The following is a 19,883-nucleotide window of genomic DNA, read 5'->3' as shown; positions in this document are numbered from 1 at the left end:
ATTTGCCGCCATCACAAACGCTCCGCAGTGTCTACTTTACATCATTAGTTGGATTTCACGAGACAGCAGCAAATGATCTAAATAGAAAAAGAATCTATAAAAGAGCGGAAAGGTCTTTAATGGTAGCATCAGTGCCAGCAGCTGTTTGGTTGATGAAGGGGGAGTCCTGCTGTTTGGCCAGTCTCACACAGAGGATATTGTGCTGAGAGGAATTAATAGGACATGACAGCATAAACAGTCTCTGAGGCCCACTGTTCGGCGGGCATCTTTTCAGTTTGATAAAGACCTGCTTTTGGTCCGATTATTCACTTCCTTTGGGGAAACGAGCAGAAGCGAGACACAGAGAGCAGAGAAATGTGAGTTAAACCTAAAGCATTTGTTTTAGAACTTTAGAGAAAGAGGTTTTGTCACACAGGTTCTGCTTGGTTATCCTAATGTTCCTGAAGAATGACTCAGATGATGTGTTTCATGAGGAAGTCAAGAGAAAACTCACCTCTCTATGGGTCACTGCCACGTTCTCAGCGTGAATCAGGAATTCAGCGACTGGTCAGAGACCTGCTGGGTCTCCGGGTGGAGAGAGTCCATTCAGCCATTCATCTCTGTCTGCTTATCGGAGGTCAGGTCGCAGGAGCGACAGGTCCGAGTGGGGGAACCAAGACATCCCTCTCCACTGGGGAGGCCCTGCTGTTCCAGGGCCAAAAGGGAAAAAAAAAAATCCATCCAAAATATTCCGGATCCGCCCCGGGATCTCCGTCCTGCAGGATGTCAAACAAATCCAGCAGAAGAAAAGAAATACCTAAAAAACATTTCTGCTTCAACCTTCTGATTGGATCAACTACTAGAAAGTTAAATTTTTCAACTAAGGGAGAAATGAAAAAAATAAACGTTATTCTGTTCTGAACTTTTTTCAGACACTTGTACCAGCAAGTGAGTTTCTACAGTTCACTTGAGGCAATTCTTTCTTTGCTCCAGTTGCCAAGCAAAAGAGATAAATAGAAACTTTTTCAACCAATAATTATCCTCCCAGGAAAGCAGCACTCAAAACAAACAGGTTACATACAGGAGTATTGGATTCTGTCAGAATCTGAATAAATTCAGGAGAAAATGGAGTTTGATTTTTTGAATTCATTAAAGAGGCAAAGTTAGGCCATGCAATATCTTTCAGAGTTAGGTTTTGAAGATGTTTTGACATCTCATAAGCACAAAAAAAAAACCGCATGGCATTGCTAAAACATCAAAACGGTTCTTCAAAAAGTCTCGCTGAGACCCCTAACCCAGTTACACAGTGTAAAAAATTCACTCAAAGATATTTGTCTTCAAAGAAGTCCAAAAATGATCATCTAGATAAGTGTTCAAAGTCACGACGATTCAAAAAGATCAAAGTATGACTCAGAGACTATCCAAAAAACAGTTAGAGGAGAAAACACACAGGGCATCAAAAGACAGACAACGCTTTCCCACATGGACTTCATTTTGCTGATTGTAAACAAACCGATGCTCTTTATTCCCAAAGAGATCTATTTTTGCTGCGTTTCAGAGAAATACTGGCTCATTAAAACAAACATTAATTTCACATTTCTGGGCTGCTGTTACAGTAGGGGTGTCTCCTTTGGCTTCTGCTCATGAAACCTCTCCTGTTTTCCACTTCGCGCTGCACACAGCGCGTTCATCGTGAGTCCCAGGCAGACAGCGGAGACAGCCTCAGGTCAGCCTGAAGCTGTTCGAAAGCCTTCTGAGATGATTCTTCACAATCCACACTATACCTGAGTTTTGTCTTTTCTGGATAATAATGTCAACTATTCCAGAAGGGATTCAGTGTCCCTTGCAGTCTTATGTTTTGCCATCACTGTTGTGAAAGTGAAAACAATTTGAGACGAAGTTTCAACATGTTAAACACTTGCCAATACTTGTCTTTGTGACACAAACATACATTCCTTTCTTTCAATGTAATGTTTAAAGGTCCCCACATTTCACTCATGTGATAAAAGTGTTTTAATATTTACACACGAGCCCAAAATGATATAAGAAAAGATAATTACACAAAGTAACTGTTTTTATTTACGTTTTAATGAAAGCTGAAATTTCAAAAATAACTTCTGTCCTCAATCCCTTGAAAGCAACTTTTATTGTTATTACAGTAATCCTAATTTCATATACCGAGGAGAAAGTCTTTGAAGTTGGAAGGACTTGGAAGGACCCTAATCTTTAGCTCAAGCCACAGATTCAAACCAGGACTTGAATTTTTCCACTCAGAAACATTTATCACGTTTACAGTCAGTAGGGAAATGTTTTAATAAGATAATGTTGCTTTAAAACCTAAATCAGCCAAAGGTATGAATCATTAGAGATTTAGCTGAATGTTACAATTACTTCCGTGTTTCCCCGAAAGTAAGACAGTGTCTTACTTTCTTTTTATCCCCAAAAGCCCCACTATGTCTTACTTTCGGGGTATGTCTTATATTGGAAAAAAAATGTAGAATTTTTTGTTTTAACCATAAAATTAACATTTATTAACAACCTGAACAGTATTGTATTCACCACAAAACAGTTTTATAAAAGGAAGTGCAGGGGACGGCACAGTGACGTATGGAGAGGGGGACGGTGTGGACGTGGGCAGGAGGCGGCGCGCAGCTAGATGAGAGGGAGGCGGCAATACCCCGTGTTTCCCCGAAAGTAAGACTTATGTCTTACTTTCGTTACTTTCGGGGTACGTCTTACTTTCGGGGTACGGCTTATATTAGCCAACCCCCCTGAAACCCGCGAAACGTCTTACAATCGGGGGTGTCTTACTATCGGGGAAAAACAGTAACAACATTTAATAGGAAAAAACAAAAACATTGCAAATATATTTGCAAATAAAGTTTATGTGGACTTAGAGTGCCTGGTCTAGGAAGTGACATGCTAGAGTTCAATAACACAAGCAGACCATTTCTGAATAGCTGCCCACTGCAGCGACCACCACATAAGAAAGGGTAAGCGTGCATTTAGAGTGTTTTGTTGAATTCTGCAGAATAAAATACTTTCCATAGCTTCAAGTCTTTTGCAAGGAAAACTTCAAAGTTCATTCATGAAAACTTTTAGACACTTGTGGTTCTTGGGAAACAGCCGCCCACCTCCACCATCTCTGGCCATCCATCGAAAATGTTTGTTTCCCTATTGTTCTCAGCTCGCTAACAGAGGCGGGAAGAGAAAAAAGAAAAACACTTGTTTTATGTATTCTGCTTTGCTTTTCTGCATATTTTCAAAGTCTTTTCTGGCACAAATACAACAAATAAAGTGACACAGACAGGGTCCACTGACCTGCTCAAAGAAGCTTTTGATTTTTATCCCCGTTCTCCCAGCAAACACCCAGTTGTCTCTCCGCTTAACAGAGCCGATCAAAGTGCTTCCCATCTCGACAAACATCTGCCTTATTTCATCTGTCATCCTGCAACAAATGAGCAGAAAAGGCCACTGTTCTGTGACACTGGATCGTTTTTAAATGTTGGAAAGTTTTGATTCGGGCTTACTTTGGTGCTGCATCATCAAAGGAGGCCACCAGCACAATCATTCCTGGCTTTATCTCGTTCAGGTATGCCAAGATGTCTGCCGAGTCTGATATGGAATTAAAATTAGGAAAGAAAAGAAACTTTGGCGCTTCGATAAAGCTCAGCGTTTGAAATGTGTTAAACAAATTGTCATCACTTACTTCCACTAATCATGTTAAGATAGCCAAACTTTTCTACAACTCCATTCTCACCTATTTGTGATAGAAAAAAAAAACATCTATTACGTACTAAATTAAATTATTTACTATTTTATTTACAGTAATGGGAAACATAGTCAGAAACAGACATTTCACAATGACTGCTTGACTATTATTGCAAGTCCTTGAAGCAAAATATAGTGTTTTACAAAAGTATTCATACCCCTTTTCGCCCTTTTTCACATTACAATCACAAACTACATTGTATTTCATTGGGATTTTTTGTGCTGGACTGTGAAAGTGAAAGGAAAAAGATTCATGATTTGAACTTTTTTGCTCATAAAAATCTAAAATATTGCGGTGTGGATATTTATACTGCCCCGTAAACTTAGACTGTCCTCAGAATGAACCTATAGAGCAAATAGTGTGCAAGACCTTGTGTGCAATTTAATCTCAGCATAACTCCAGCTTTTCTATGAAGGCCTCAAAGGTTTTGTAGATAATGCTAGCGATCAAACATCATCATGAAGATCAAGGAACACGTCAGGCAGCTCAGGGATAAAGTTGTGGAGAAGCTTAAAGCAAAGTTAGATTAAGAAATAACATCTCAAGTTTCGAACAGGGAACATCATACAAAAATGAAAAGAGAATAGCACAATTACCAACATACCAAGACATTACTTAATGGCGTCGAGCACAGACGCAGCAGCTCATTTATGTTGCAGTGCTGTCTGTGAGTCAGGGTGCCAAAATCTTTCCTCAGTCCTGGTCAGTCGTCAAGTAGGTACAACATTTGCATTTCCTGAGATTGCTTGGAGGGAACGGCATCTACCAGCCGTTGATAACCTTCCACCGATCCTCCACAGAGAGCATCCTAGCCCACTGTGCCTCGACGTGGTTCAGCTACTGAACTGAGGCAGATTAGAAGAGGCTCCAGAGAGTGATCAAGACAGTGCAGAAGATCGTGGGCTGCCCTCCGCCTTCTCTGAAAGACATTTACACTTCTTGTTGCTTCAGGAGAGCGAAGCGCATCATCGAAGACGGCACTCATCCCGCCTACCACCTGCTTGACCTGCTGCCCTCCGCCAGGCATTAGAACCAGGACAAACAGACTCAGGGACAGTTTCTTCCCACCAGCCATTATCACCCTAAATGAACCAACCTCCATTTCCCTCTAGGTCAACAGACAACAACAATACAACCAAACATTTTGCATGCAACAACCTTTCAAGTGGAACAAACTTTTTTTATTTTTTTTTGTATTAAGACTTTTCACTTTAAGAGAACTTAACAAATATTCCAACCACAAAGTTATTGTTGAAAGAAAGTCTTCGTAAGTCTGCTTTAAAGTTTACTACACAGAAAATATGTGCAGGCACTCTGGTCAGATGAGACCTAAACTAAACTTCTTGACCGACAGGCAAAAACTGACGTGTGGATTAAAACCAAAACCTAATTCAGCCCTGTTTGCTCCGCCAGCTGGCGAGTGAATTCATCTAACTCATCCAGTTCATCTGTACCTGTCCACAACAGTCTGGCTATGTGGGCCAGCAGGGATAGTAATTGCCTCAGTCAGACGGTGACACCAATTCCACAGCGGATATAAAACATGACGGGTCGGATCATAAGCAGAAGAAAAACAACAACAATGATGTTTACTTTAAATAAATGCAGTGAGGAGCGATCTGATCCTTTCCTTTCTTCTGCTCTTCCTCTGAGTAGACAACAGATATTAGCTAACATACTATTGCCCTCTCAGACGCTGGAGTGAAAACTGTAGATCTCTGAGTGGAAGGCTTTTGTTCAGCTGAGCTAAAGATAGCATGATTAGGAGCTTGTCATTGAGGCCCAAGCAGCAAATGGACATTGAGTTTTATCTCAAGCTCTCAACACACCCCGAACACAATCCCTTGCCATGAGGAATTGTAGCGGAAGTAACATTCTGTGGAGATGCATTTTTCAAAAGCAGAGTTGATGAGATGCAAGACGGAGCTAAATACAGGGAAACTCTGAAGGAGAACCTGTCAGACTTACGTGCAATAATATTCATGGGGTAGATTGTCCTGATCAAGGATCCTGCCGAAATCTTACGAGAGGAAAACTTGAAAATTCATGCTTGCACACACCTTTCGTTCAACCTTGAGAATCTAGACCTGAAGCAAAATGTGATTCTATAAAACATTGACTACTTGTAAAAATATTTGGAATTTATTTCTCTTCACAGCCATGAATGATATGTCAAGTGAAATCTTGTGGCTGCCACATGACAAATCAGTGGGTGTTAATACTTTTGCAAAGCACCGTATTTCTGCAAGAGTAAACCTGCAAGCCCGAAACCATTCAGATTAAACAATCGACAATAAACATTTAGACATCATGACTGTACACAGACAGCTTGTCAGTGTGCTGACTTCTACCTTTATAAATCAGAGTTTACCATTTACCACCACAATGTTTAGTCCTGGTCCCACATTGTTCATAATGTGACTCATAATGCTGTTGAGACACAGATAAACATTGATTTTCACAGCAGGGTCGCAGCCTTTGCCGGTTCAGCATGTGAATCTCCGACCACGTTCATACATACTTTTTACCATCAAAGCAGATTTTTGGACCAACCACATTAGCAGCTCCACTCCGGATTTTAAAAGCAAAGTGGTCCGAGGGACAGACTGCAGAGAGGCTGCACTTTGGTACTACTTTAGCTGTGCCTTAAAATGTAAATTAGACATAAAAAAAGAACTAGGTTACCACTTTAATACAAATTGAGTAAAAACCTGACTTGATTTCAAAGCCGGCAGCAAAATGTGAATTTCTGACTCACCTGTTGTGAATGTTGTGTGAATTTTATTGAACCCTGAAATAAAAAAAGATGTATGGCATTGACAAGAGATCACTACTCAGCATTAAAGATTTAAGAATAGAAATAAATCATCTCACCAAGAACATTTTGTGCCTTCTCCTGTGCATCAAATGAAGTCAGGAAAAAGATTAGAAGGAGCACAATCACAGCAGTGAGGGTCAGGATCGCTGCCAAGAAAGAAGAAAGAAACGTGAAGATCACGAGTCTTAGAAGCAAAACCTACCAGTTTTAAAATAAACCCTCACTTCGATCTTTCATTTCAGCAACAAACTAAAAGACTGATCTGTCAAAATGAATCTTTTCAGGTGTTCTTCATGCGCTCATTACGCAAATAAAACTGGTGCAGTGCAGCGTTGGTGTCATCTTATCTGTTGCAGACGTTCCCCGAAAAATTCCCAGCAGCCAACTCTTGCATTTGTGCAAACAAAAAGGGTGGGGGGGGAAATGTGTCAAGGCTCTTAGAGTTACAGAAAGACCAGGACGTGGCATTAACAACACACACACACACGCACACACACGCACACACCCACACACACACACACGCACACACACACACACACACGCACACACGCGTACATATCACACCCAGTGTGAACCTGATGGTCAAGTTTCCCTTCTCAACCTAAAGAAGGTTATTCAAGTATCAAACTACCAGGCACACTGAATCTATCGTGCAAATGGGCATCTGACAGCTGAAGAAAGAAAAGTTAGAACAGTAAAAAGGGAGGTGGAAAAAGGGGCCAAAAGCCTCATATTTCAAATTGCATGGGTGAATGAAAAAAAAAAGGGTTTAAAGAATCATTGTAGCAGTTGTCAGAGTTTTCTATTTGTATGTAAATTTTTGTAAAACCAATATCTGCATAAAACAGCTCACACACACCTAACTGCAGTCAACCTCTGGAGACTACAGAAGGAAAAAAAAACAATCAAAGGATTAAAGCAGAGGCGTAGAAAACACATTCCGTGATAAGAAACTAAACACAACATGGAATCATATGTGAAATTAATTACAGCAAAACAATAAAACTCAAAACATGGCAGAGAATGTGAGATCTACGCAGGCTGCTATGAAGGTGGTATGAATATGATAATGTTTTATGGCGTCATGTTAGTATTTAGGTTCATGGTTTTGATTAGAACCAACATTGTTAATGTTGTAATCCCTGCAGTAGCCAATCACATAATTCCTGCCAATAGCATAATTACTCTGGCCGTTTTAAATGTAATAAAGCCAATAGTGTAATAAGATTTTTAAACCAATAATGAAATAACCTTTTGCCGGTAGTGTAATAAGTCATTATGTTAACATAAAAAAAGAAAAAGAAAAAAAAAAAAACATTTGAAATTGCAGCAGCTGCAGTCAGTAAGTATGTTACATAAAGATAATTTATTGAAAGTAAGAGGTTTTTTTTTGCAGTGGAGCTCATGAAAAATAGGCTTGGTGGATGACATAAACTTCATATTCATTCGTCAAGGTTACATACTATTCAGCATTCAGTCTTTTTAATTAATAACTGTAATCCGTGTTGGAGAATCTTGTGTTGTACAAATGGTTTGAAAGCTTTTTTTGCTCATATAATTTCTATCTGTATGGAGTGAGATTTATTGAATGAACATTCATTTGGTATTTAAATCTCAGTGTAAAATGTGCTAGAATGCAGGGAGAGATCACATGACCTACATTTTTAAATTATCTTCAGAATACTGGCCAAAAAAATGTGATAACTTATCACATTACTGGGGAAATGTTATCACCCTGTTGGCCCTGATGCCTTATTACAGGAGTGGCAGGTTATTACATTATTGATTGCTGCAGTTCCCTGGACGTGTGGACTTGAATCGTATGGGTTGGAATCAACTCAAACCCGAGTAACGCATTTAATGACTCCATATTCGACTTGATGATATCCCAAATGACTGAGAGCATGATTCAGACTTTAACACCTGTGACTTCACTTCCAGTTGAAAATCTTCACTGATATACCTTAAAAACATCTTTTGAATCAGAATCCCTCCGTCCGACACAACATGCAGTGAAGTTGCAGAAGAGAAGCATGAATAGACATTTTGCTCCATGGCATTAGAGGGGAAAAAAAATAAAAGGTTGTTGCATTTGTTTACAGAAATGATGAGGTAAACAAAACATGGAAACAAAATATGTCAAATGTGTAGATATACAGGGAATGATGTGAGGAATTTATATTGCATTATTGATCAAATCAGTTGCTTAAGACTTAAAATTCAAAGACTTGGAACTGGCTTCAAGACTTTCCTGTGGCTTGGAAAGAGATGACTTTCCCTCAGAGCAGAGAGGCTGGGCTTTACCTATTCCTAATAATTGTATTTAGCATGAGCATTTAGGGACAATCTTCTAAATAAATCAAACTAAATGAAACACAAAAGTGTGAGTTCGAAGAACCGATGACAGAAAGACAATTCTAAACATGCAAAGAGGCATAAGAGTGACAGCGCAGAATGTAGAATGAAAATCTGCATCTCCAGATGGCAGGGCAAAGAAAGTTATGTACAGATGGCAAAACACTGGAACAAAAACTATATGCAGACAGCGAGGAAATGACAGTGTGTGCAGACGAGGAGCACAATGTTTTTACAGAAACAATTGCCAGTCAACATCTTGTTGAAGAGTTGAAACACACTACCAAAAAAAAACGCAACGTGATAAGAACCCGCAGTTTCCAATCTGCTCATAATAAAATTTTGGTGAGACTTTCTCACCATTTCTATTTTTTTTTTTTATTATTATTTGGAATTTAAACAGTGAAAAGATTCAGTGCAACATTTTTACTTTTGTAGTTCTGTTATTATTGTTGGGTGTCACGATTTTTCAAACAGATCAATACCATAACAATTTGGATTTCATTCTCTAAAGGAGCCAAGCTGGTGGAGACACACGCCCAGGGCTTTACGCCTGCAACTGCAGTTTACTGCGAGTTAACAAAGTCAGGATGACTGAATGCGGTCATCCGGACCACATTCAGTCATCCTGAAAGTTATCTGAAAGTTGCACAAACTTTCAGATAAGGTTGTGCAAAAAATGTTGCAATCCATTCATAAGGCTTATAGTTTAAAATACGCATTGAGATGATAACATAAAATTCTAGTACAAGACACTGACATTTTTGAGAGTAATATAATAAATGTTGAGAGATTCAGAGTGGCATGATCAACAAACATCTGCCTTATTTGAATCAGGTGATGACTTGTCTTTCCCATTTTGAAGAGGGGCTCATAGAAATGTCTCTGTGTCGCACAATATGTCTACCCCAGGGAAAAAGTAAGTCACGGATGGAAAAGTAAACTACTGCTTTGATGAAGATTTGTTTTTTTATAATCAGTATTACACGTATTAAAAAATATATATTTATATAAATGTAAATTTTTACATCAAAAACATGCACTTATTTTATGCATTGGACTACGCAGTTTGAAACTATATTGCTATAAATTTTGAATTTTTACACATCTTTACCAGCGGTGCCAATACAGCTGCTGCAAAAGATTGTAAAACACCCTAATAAAAAAAACAAAAAAAAAACAAAACAAGAATCGCATTCACTATTGTGGACATGGTTAGTTACTCTTTAAAAAGGCTAAAAATGCCAAAAATATTTTCACATGTACACTTTTACAGAAAATATAAACACATTTGGCACTTAGAAGCCATGTTCATCTTTGATCTGAACAAAAATTAAGAGAATTTATTACATCATACTGGAATTCCAGAATTTGACTTAACACTATTCCAGGAAATATGTCTTTAAGATTGTGCCATTTTTTTTTCTTTAAAACCATTTATATTTGCAAGGACATTAATCTGTGAAATTGCCTACTCTCAATCCTCAACAGAGAAAAGCCAGTCTTATAGAGAGGCACTAAGGGTGCATCCTTTATTTAATTTATCTTTTAGATTGTGTGTTCCCTCATGTAATCAAGTTCCTTTCTGCAATGACTACATTTTAATTTAATATTTATTTCAACATCATGAAATTAAAATGAGACTAAATGAAGGTGTAATACCAGAGAGAATCAGAAGGGGGCCCTTGTGTACTGCCAGACTGGTCCAGGGGAACTCAAAGAGTCAAAGACAATAAAACTGTGGAAAGAAATGTCAAATTCTAATTAAAATTTTGAAGAAGAAATAGCAACAACTGAAAAAAGTGAGACAAAAAAAAATTCATGATCATTAAAAAAACATTTTGGATTACTCTCACATAAGGAATATAATTAACATAAAAATTTGAAGTAAGAACAAGCCAAACACTATTGAGCTCAGTTGAAAAGATAAATATGTTTAATAAGCAATGCGATGTCTCAAATAATTCACCAATGTATGAACGTTTAGTATTCACATTATTACAACAATTCACATCCACGGTAAAACAGAACAACAACATGACAAACCCAATAAAGAAGAGACAGAAGACCTCAGTGTGGTTTTATTTTCTCGTGTGCTGATCACATGGACAATGAGTGAATACAGAGTGTGGAACAAAACACAGTGAAGCAATTTCTGATTAATCATTCATTATGAACTGCCACCGGCATCCTGTGACGCTCACCGCATCGCATTGTTTGCTCCAAACTCCCCGACAGGTGCAATTTCTTTTTTTTTTTTTTTTCTCCCTTCTTCTCTGTTGGATAAGGTGTCAGAAAATGTTACTCAAAATCCCGACGTCCATTTAAAAGTCGTTGGGCTCGCAGCTCTGCAGAGAATTTACCAGAAGTGGGTTAATGAAAGGAGAATAGTTTCAAAGGGGAATTGGCCAGCTGGTGGGTGATCACCTCTTAATGCAGCCATTTCCATCTGAAGATCATTTACCTTTTTTAAGTAAAAAAAATCAAAAAAACTAAAACATCTAATTAAGATGTGATAGTTTGGGAGAGACGCTAATGATATTTCTGCTACAAGTTATATGTTTGAGATCTGTAACATTGTTTAAATTTTAAATATTCAGTTTTAGCTTAGCTTATTAACACTCCCACGGAAATACTGCTGATTTATTCACAAGGCATATTTTACAGTACTTAAGCTATATTATTTGGTAACTATCTTTGTCTTGTACCGTTTCTGCAAATACAAACAGCTGATGAACATTAAATAGGCACCCAGCAAATCCGGCATCGTTTTCAATTCTTTTCAATCAAAGCACTGAAGACAAATATTTTTCACCATAAATACATTTCTAACTGGGGGACACTGACATTAAATTCACATCAAATATTGGAAATAACCCAAATAATTCCCAAAGATATCAAAGCAAATTACGTAATGTGCAATAAAGTGGAACGTGATAAAAAAAGGATTGAACACATTAAGCAAAGGAACAAGCAAAAAGCCACGGAGAGCCAAGAAAACAGCTGACAGTATTTATAAAGCAATCCTACTCCCCATCAGTTCAAAGTAGCATCAGCTGGGTTCGTCCAAAGTGGTGGTCTGTAAACATGTTTCCAATTACCAAGGTATCACAAAAGCATCTTATCATGGGTAGGAGAAAAGAGAGCTCTCAAGATCGTTGCAACAATATTATTGCAAAACATACTGCTGGTTCTGGCTACAGACATATTTCTAATCTTCTGAATGTTCCAGCGAGCAGCACTGAGGCCATAATCCAGAAGTGGAGAGAATGTCATTTGTCCACACTGAGAACCAGGGGTTCTTCACAAGGTTTGCGACAAAGGGGATAAAATGGTAATCAGAAGACTTTCTCAAGATTCAAAGACCAGTGAGATTCAGAAATACTTGGAACATATGGATTTTTTTTTTCCCATGAATGCAACACGCAATACACTGAACAGCAATGGCCTCTATGCATTGTCACTAAACAAAACTCCACTGCTGAAGAAAAAGGATGTCAGCATTGACGTTTTGAAGGACAAGTGACAAAGACATCATATGGACAGAGAAGTGTGGGCCTGGAGTCAACACAATGACAGGCCTTAAAAAGTGCCACTTTAGAAATTCACTGAGAAACACAATGATCCTGAACACACAGTCAAGGAAACTCTCGATTTATTGCAGAGAAAGAAAATAAAGCGGCTAAAAGGACCGAGTCAATCACACGATTTCAATCCAATTGTAAAAGAGTGGAAAGAACTTTAAAATCAGAGATAAAAGATCAAAACTTCATCTTAGCAAGGATTTGGAGAGTTTGTGACTTAAAATTACGTCTGTGGAAAACAAGTGATTGGTTTCTCAACACTGAAGGCTCCTGAAGTTGACATTACCAAACACTGCATTTCTAACTATTTAACACGTTTCCATGAACTTGTCCAATAATTTCCCTTGACTTCATGCATTTACCACACTTAGGTTATGGACTAATTTGTTAAAAAATCTTGAACTTTGTGTTTCTACGTGTGTGGAAAGCAAATGCTTACAGACATTTGGTGTGAGTTTCATGTCAAGAACCCTATAAGGAAAAACATTTATGAAGAAAAACGTCGACTTGTTCAGCATTTCTTTTCCATCATATCATTATGTCATAAATCATCAAGGTTAAAATGTTCCTTCGATAAAAAAAAAAAACAATTTTAGGGGAAGGGATGCCACTGTAATTTACAGATCATTTGTGTTAAGAACAACTCAGATTTCCAACACAAAGGCTTAGATCTGAAGATTGATTCCCTCTGTGTGAGATGCAACCCATGTGATCTGTGAGGTAAAATTATCACTCTCTCCAACTGAGTCTGGTGGGTTTGAGGAGAGCAATATAACAGCCGCCTCCCTGTGAAACTGTGAAAATAGTCTAAATGTTGCATACTCTTGAAACGGATTATAATGAGCCATTTTTAACCCATTACATGATTTAGTTTAATTTCCTGACTTCTTCTGAAAATGAAAAAAAAAAAAGATGTTACTTTGCATGTTCAAGTTTGAAACACTTATGTGTAGTACACGGTTGTAGTGATTTAAGTGAATAAAGCACGTTTTGGGTTTGACCCCAATTCACAGCAGAAAATTGCTTTGTGGCCATGCAGGTAATCCTGTCCGCTTTTCTTAGACTTGAGGTGTGCAAACGGCGGACTACTCTCAGAATTTATATAACAGATAGACAGACGTGAAGCGGCAACAACAGGGATTTAAAGTGTTATACCACTGATGGAAGCTGCTCCTACAATATAACCGCCTCAGTGACATAACAATACTCAAGAAACGACAGCTTCTCTCCATTAACCAACAAAACATTTTCCTCTAAATTTATTGAAGGCATGTTTAAGGGATGCAGGAAAGTATTCAGTTATTTATGAAAAGCCCTTCACCTTAAGATGTAACAGTACATAGAAAAAAAACATTCAAACCATTATCTTAATTTCCCCCCTACATTTTTTAGCTCCCATTAAAAAGTCCAACATAAAACATGTCTTAAGTTCTGAATACGAAACTATTCACTTTTGTATATTTATGTCTTGAAACAAAACCTGTCCATACAGCTGGGAGGAAGACACACAGTGAACACAGTCTACCACAAATCCTGGTGCTGACGACACCTACTCCGATTCAACATTGATCGCAGGTACATATCTGTTTGCCAAAGCAATAAATCAATGAGGTTGAGAGGTTATGTGTCCTGAAAATCAAAGCGCATCTCGTCTGTGGCCCCCAGAGTCCATTTTGTAATTATTTTCTAATAAAGATAACGGTCATCAGTACAGGAATAGTTAGTAAGAATGGCAAAAAAGGTACTCTGGCCTTGAAAAGTAGTAGTTTCAAAACAACTTGGTCTTAATTAACAATTAATTTAATTTTTAAAAATGCATTAAATTTTTAAAAATGCATTATTCATGCCTAATATCCTTAGCTAATTTCACCAGTGTGCTAAGGCCATTTATTTTTCAATTTTCCAATTAAATTAATTTTAGAGCTTGTGGTGTCTCTTTCTCTGTGCTCCCAGTTTCAATACGACAATCTGCAAAGCAGGGATGTTGTCACAGTGGTGGCATTCATCTTCAATAAACAGCTTCGGTGTGACAGTACAGCAGGCAAGATGCTGAAGTCTAACCAAAGACAAATAACTCCAATAACACTAAAGATACATAAAAAATGAATTCCCTGGTCAACAGACAAATGTTTTAATTTAAGAAAAGAAAGAATCTGCACAGTGGAGTGTTACTTATCTCTTTTTCACAAAAACAGAAAAAAAAAAGAAAACAGCCTTGTTGAAAGCGGATACCTACAACAAAAAACGTGCAAAAGTTTAAAGGATTTGAGTTGAGCAGTAAAATATTAAAATACGTTCCTTCTAATTCAACTGCAGAAATAAACTCCCTAAAAACACAGGCAGTCTGATATTTTGCCCATCTTTCCCTGCCACCTCAGATAATAAATATTTAATTTATGTTCTATTGTTGCACCTTTTAGAAGAATACTGACAATGAAAGACAGAGATGGTGCCTTTAGTTTCTTTAAGCCCTAGGTTATGCCTGCAGGAACAACCTTCACCTATCAGAAGGTCCTACAGTAGCCGGAGGTAAAAACAAGGTCAAGGATTAATGCGTATCGACAGCTCGGTGTCACTTCAAAGGCGTCGACTTGAGCTGTATCTGTTCTCTGATAGAAACTGACTAAACTCGTGGGAGTCTACGATGCAACTGGGGATCAATACCTCACATCAAACAAAAGATAAAAGTCTGGGTGGAATTTAAATAAATGATGAGTCCACAGGGCAGGTGAAACAAGTCTATTATCTGATTCTCTGTAGATCAATCAGAAGGTGTTGGTAAAAATTAACCGACCCAAGTTAAATCTCAAAGAAAGAAAAAAAATTACTAGATGGTTCCAGCTTCTCAAATACAGGAGTTTGTAACATCGTCTTGTCTTGTTCTGTATTGAATCTCACATTTTAAGATGAGCAGCAGGAAGTTAAAATGGTCGTCTGTAAATAATAGTCAGCTGCAGGCCTTTGTACCGCACAATCCGTCGATAATGAACTCCTTTCCAGTCAGTGCGGCTGCGTCCCAGTTGGAGATTTATTCTAGTAGCTCCTGTCAAAAGATTAAAAAAAAGGGAGGTTGCATGAGATGAGGAAGGTTATGGCTGTGTTGACTTGTGCTGGGGGACAGAGAAGAGTGAAAGCTACAGTCAGAGATGCCACGATGCACTGACCTCGTCTGACTCCTCTCCCACAGTGGAGGGCCCCCTGTTGCCATCTTCCTCTGTCACCGCCGACTCCTGATCCTCCATGCGCCGCAACAACGAGTATCTGTATGTCGCCTCACTGGAATGAAGTTACGTGACAGTTCAGGCTGATGAGTTTCTCCTGCGTTAATGGTTTAAAATAATCACGCCACGGCTCATTAATCAAGCCTGCTTACTTGAATGGGAAGCAGTATTTTCGGATGATCAATACGGCAGCAGCGACTGCCGCCGCGCAAACCAGGATCACTGATGCAATAATGCCAGGGTGAAGCCTTAACCCGGCCTAAAAAGACAAATGAATCCAATAAGATGTAACAGTGGGGTAGTTAAAGAGCCCATAAACCTAACAGCTCGGTTCATGATGTGTAGCACAGATAAAAAGGAAATACACGCAGGAGATATGACAGCTGAACAGCCATGGGTTATAAATCATAGCGAAAGCTCCGCAGCAGGGTTGTGAATCTCTGAGTAAGCACAAAAAAAAGTGACACTTTCTTGGACCATCACTAATCATACAAATCATCTATTATTCCTTGGTGTGTCTAAAGCAAGGGCTGTGCATGGGATCGTTTTGTAATGTGGACTTTGTGAGTATTAGGGTTTGCAGCAATAATTAGAAAGCACAGCGAGCGTGACCGAAGCACAACAGACCCAGCAGGAACAATTTATCACGTGTGGCGCCGTCAGACACGGGAAACGGTGAAACACAGACGAGGCCGGATGGCAGTGTGACACTTGCAACGCATCACTTAGCGTTGTTTTTCTAATTGGTAGCGTTCAGGGTCTTGGAAAAATATTCACACCTGTAATGAAGAAGTCTTAATTAGTGGGACAAAATACAGAGCGGTAACTTGTACAGATCTTTGAAAGAACCTTTGAACTTTAAAAAAAAAAACATTTTAACTAGTACCTTGTTTAGCACTGCACTTAATAATGAATTTGCACTCAATAGCAACATGCACACTAGACGTTTTAACCATTTATTGAATAGTTATTGGGTATTTCAATAATTAGCATGTAGCCTTTTGTTCCAGGCCCTGCACAGCTGCTCCTCATTAGGAAGCACGGTTGTCTGTGAGGAGAAAAGAATTGTTACTTGCAGCAAATAAGGTCTAGTGTTTAGTAAAACCCAGACACATGTTTGTGTGAAGTCTAAAAGTAAAAGGGGAAGTGCAAAGAAGCTGCTTAAAAATGCTAGAATGTGATTACTCACCTGTGTTTTCTGTTCCTCTGCAGGGTGTTAAGACAAATGTTTCCCCGGCGGTGAGGAAACCTTTTAAAGGTTCTGAGAGGGGTCATGGAATAAGAGAGTGTGGGGAATTTCTGTATGTGGGTTTTGTTGGCGTTTCCATAAGGACGATGAGATGCGAGAATAAAATATAAGATATTTTAATTAAATAAAAGGTGGGATGTATTTGTATTCATCAAAGTGTATGTTATGTTTATAGATGGATAATGCAATTTGGTAAACCAAACCAAAGCATTCCCACGTAATAATGCTGCCACTACCACATGCCACTGTGGAAATGGTGTGTTCCAGGTGACACATAATGTTAGTATTCTTCCATTAAAGCGTTTTGAACGAAGGCAAATGGATATCAGTTATGATACTTTTTTATGATACTTTTGCATCATTACAATATTCTCACCAAACTCTATGTGAGTTGTGGAGAGTAGAACAACATTACAGTAGCTCAGATAAATATACTATTGGAAAGCAGAGTTTTTATGAATACATTTTGAAATGGTACAGCAAATGTTGTAAGGTGGTAGTGTGATTTTTAATTAATTGATATTGCACATATCGTCAAGTATAATTCAGTATATTGCGCAGATCTAGATTCACCTAACAAGAGAACCTCTTTCAAAATGTCTCCTCTGTCAGACCTGGCTTGTGACTGATAATTCGCCACAAGTGATAATGGCAAACTAAAAGTTAACTAATATTAACTTACACTAAATTAATATTTATTACACTTCACAACGATGACCCGTCATATAAAATGTTAGTAAAACATGCTGACATTTGTGGTTGAAAGGTAAAAAAAAAATACATTATTTGTAAAGTACTTGTGTGAGATTAACTCTAGGGTACAATTGTATCTCTACAGGCTTTATGTTTATGTTCAGATTGAATGTTGTAGGTACTTCCGAGATTATATTCTTGTCTAGACATGCGTCCAAAAAGCTTTACCATTTTACTAATAATTCATCTGTATTTGCAAACAAATAATGGGGGACAGTAAACTGTGAGTATTTACCAGAAAACAAATTAAAAACAAATGAGGAACTTAGTGCTGGTTAAACATTACTTGATGTGTACCCCCTAATTCAATTGTGTTAATGATAGGCTAATGGTAAGCTAATTAAAAATGAAGGAGGACACAAATTAGGAATTAGGCTTGATAATTGCTTAAACCAAAGAGCTTGCATAATGCTTTCGAATGGATCTGGACAAACTAAGTACTATCTTCCTGCACTCTAAGTAATAATATATAACTCTGTAAAGTCCTGGTGCATACTAAGCAGTCCTTCATTACATCACTGACAACTTGGTCTTTAAAGCAAAGTGCTGCGTTAGAATGAGAAGCTTCTGTACGTCGAGCCTTACATCATCATGACTGATCTACTTGTTAAGACTGCGACTTGTATTTATAATTTAGACTCAACAAGTAAAATATTCCAATGCATGATTTAGTTTTCCCTTTTAGGTCTTGCTAATTTTGTTGTCATAAAAGCGACTGATGAAATCATGATGAAATTATGCTCTTTAAGCTTAGTCAGCGAGGCCATGACACGCGAAAACATGGATTATTGGGATTTTATGCATTTTTAGCTGTAACAAAGCAGTTGTTTTTCGCTAAAACACACAAGAGCATAAGGAAACATCCATGTTGCGCCACTTCAGTTGAAGGGGACAAAAATAAGGATGAGTATTCTCTGGAGTAATGAATTACTTGGCAACAGTATTATCAAGAGAAGAAGAAAACACTACTGATGTAGGGGTAATTATTAATGAGTATCATTAATACTTAAATGCTGCTCAACAGTAGAGTTAATGAGGAGGCTTACATAATGGAAGTTTCACATATTCAAGTAGTAATCTTAACTTAATGATTGATTAATTTATTATCTTCTCATTAATTTCAAATTTACCTTTCACAGTAAAGCTGAACAGAGTATTTATCACCAATTCTTCAATTCGTATAAATTGTTGCAGTCTTTAGCAACACATTTACCAAACATGCGAAGAATTGGAGCTTTAACAAGCAGCTGCACTTCCTCATTTGAGGCTGTAACTTGTAATTCCTACATCAGAGTCAGCTAAAGTTGCTGAGAGGATCACAACACTTTCTGTTTCTGCGCCTACAAATAAAAATACATTTAGCTCAGTCAAACAGCGAGAGGACAATGACGATTTGACGTAAGATCGAGAATATTCTGTGGAAAACCTCTTTGCAGTCCATTTCCCCTTCATAGACTGTGGCTTTCCTTTCTAACAAGCGACCCAGACAGAATACAATACCAAACACTTTACAAATGCATTTAAAGACAAAATACACACGTCATTTACTCTCAGCAGGAGGTAGGTCAAGATGTACCTGTTGCGCTGACATCCTGGAGAACTTCAAAGTTGGATTTTAAAACTTTGTCATCGCGATGTAGTCTAACTTTCTCAACAGAGAAAGAGAACGCCGTTCCAACAGTTTTTAAAAAAGTGTGAAACTAGCTAGTAAAAATGTTTTCTTTTAAAGTTTACACGTAACGTTTTCCAAGCCAGCCATCGTTGTTTACTTCCTGGTTCCTGGTCGAGGCTCTCACCTGTTGCCACGCCCCTTAATGACGCACCTTGGCGAAGAGTTTTCACGCCGATACTAAGTACAGCCGTGTAGCTAAAAGTTTTACTCGACTAAAAGTAGCTTCACTTCAATATGATTTTACTCAAGTAGAAGTAAAAAATATATATAAGCGTCCAAAAAGTGACTTAAGTAATTAAAATAGATTTGATAAAATAACAATAATATGTTGTTTGGTCACAACATATGATTTAATTTGCTAAAAAGGAGTTTATTGAGACAAACAAATAGGCTACTATAAATAAGCTCAAATTCAGATATTTTATAGGATAAAAAAATATAAGTAAAAATAAATAAAATCCAAACAAAAAACCTTCAAAG

At 37.9% G+C, this 19,883-nt stretch overlaps 1 protein-coding gene across 2 annotated transcripts; it reads right to left on the bottom strand.

Annotated features, from left to right (window-relative positions):
• Positions 1–2,844: 2,844 nt before the first annotated feature.
• On the bottom strand, positions 2,845–19,543 carry si:dkeyp-67f1.2 (FAM3 metabolism regulating signaling molecule D). 2 transcript variants are annotated; one of them, XR_533682.2, is made up of 12 exons: positions 19,308–19,543; positions 15,882–15,988; positions 15,673–15,784; positions 15,407–15,551; positions 6,626–6,715; positions 6,510–6,542; positions 6,273–6,396; positions 6,103–6,181; positions 3,689–3,739; positions 3,510–3,594; positions 3,301–3,427; positions 2,845–3,170 (listed from the first exon to the last, which is right to left on the bottom strand). XR_533682.2 is itself a non-coding variant. In XM_008408746.2 (9 exons), the coding sequence occupies exons 1-9, from the start codon at positions 6,804–6,806 to the stop codon at positions 3,078–3,080; spliced, it is 675 nt and encodes a 224-aa protein (XP_008406968.1). In that variant the 5' UTR covers positions 6,807–6,948; the 3' UTR covers positions 2,845–3,077. The 2 variants fall into 2 exon arrangements, 1 of the variants encoding a protein (XP_008406968.1); XM_008408746.2 differs by lacking the exons at positions 15,407–15,551; positions 15,673–15,784; positions 15,882–15,988; positions 19,308–19,543 and adding an exon at positions 6,794–6,948 and having other exon boundaries at positions 6,123–6,181.
• Between the last annotated feature and the right edge of the window lie 340 nt (positions 19,544–19,883).

This window comes from Poecilia reticulata, linkage group LG5, assembly GCF_000633615.1.
Source record: "Poecilia reticulata strain Guanapo linkage group LG5, Guppy_female_1.0+MT, whole genome shotgun sequence".
Taxonomy (NCBI): domain Eukaryota; kingdom Metazoa; phylum Chordata; class Actinopteri; order Cyprinodontiformes; family Poeciliidae; genus Poecilia; species Poecilia reticulata.
Note: the sequence above shows the minus strand (reverse complement) of the source record. Positions and strands in the feature narration are given on the sequence as shown.

Coding starts and splice junctions, on each gene's coding strand:
- si:dkeyp-67f1.2 (XM_008408746.2), bottom strand. Junction 6,182..6,272: donor ATCTGCTTTGATGGTAAAAA/GTATGTATGAAC, acceptor GTGTCTCAACAG/CATTATGAGTCACATTATGA. Junction 3,595..3,688: donor TCTTAACATGATTAGTGGAA/GTAAGTGATGAC, acceptor ATTCCATATCAG/ACTCGGCAGACATCTTGGCA.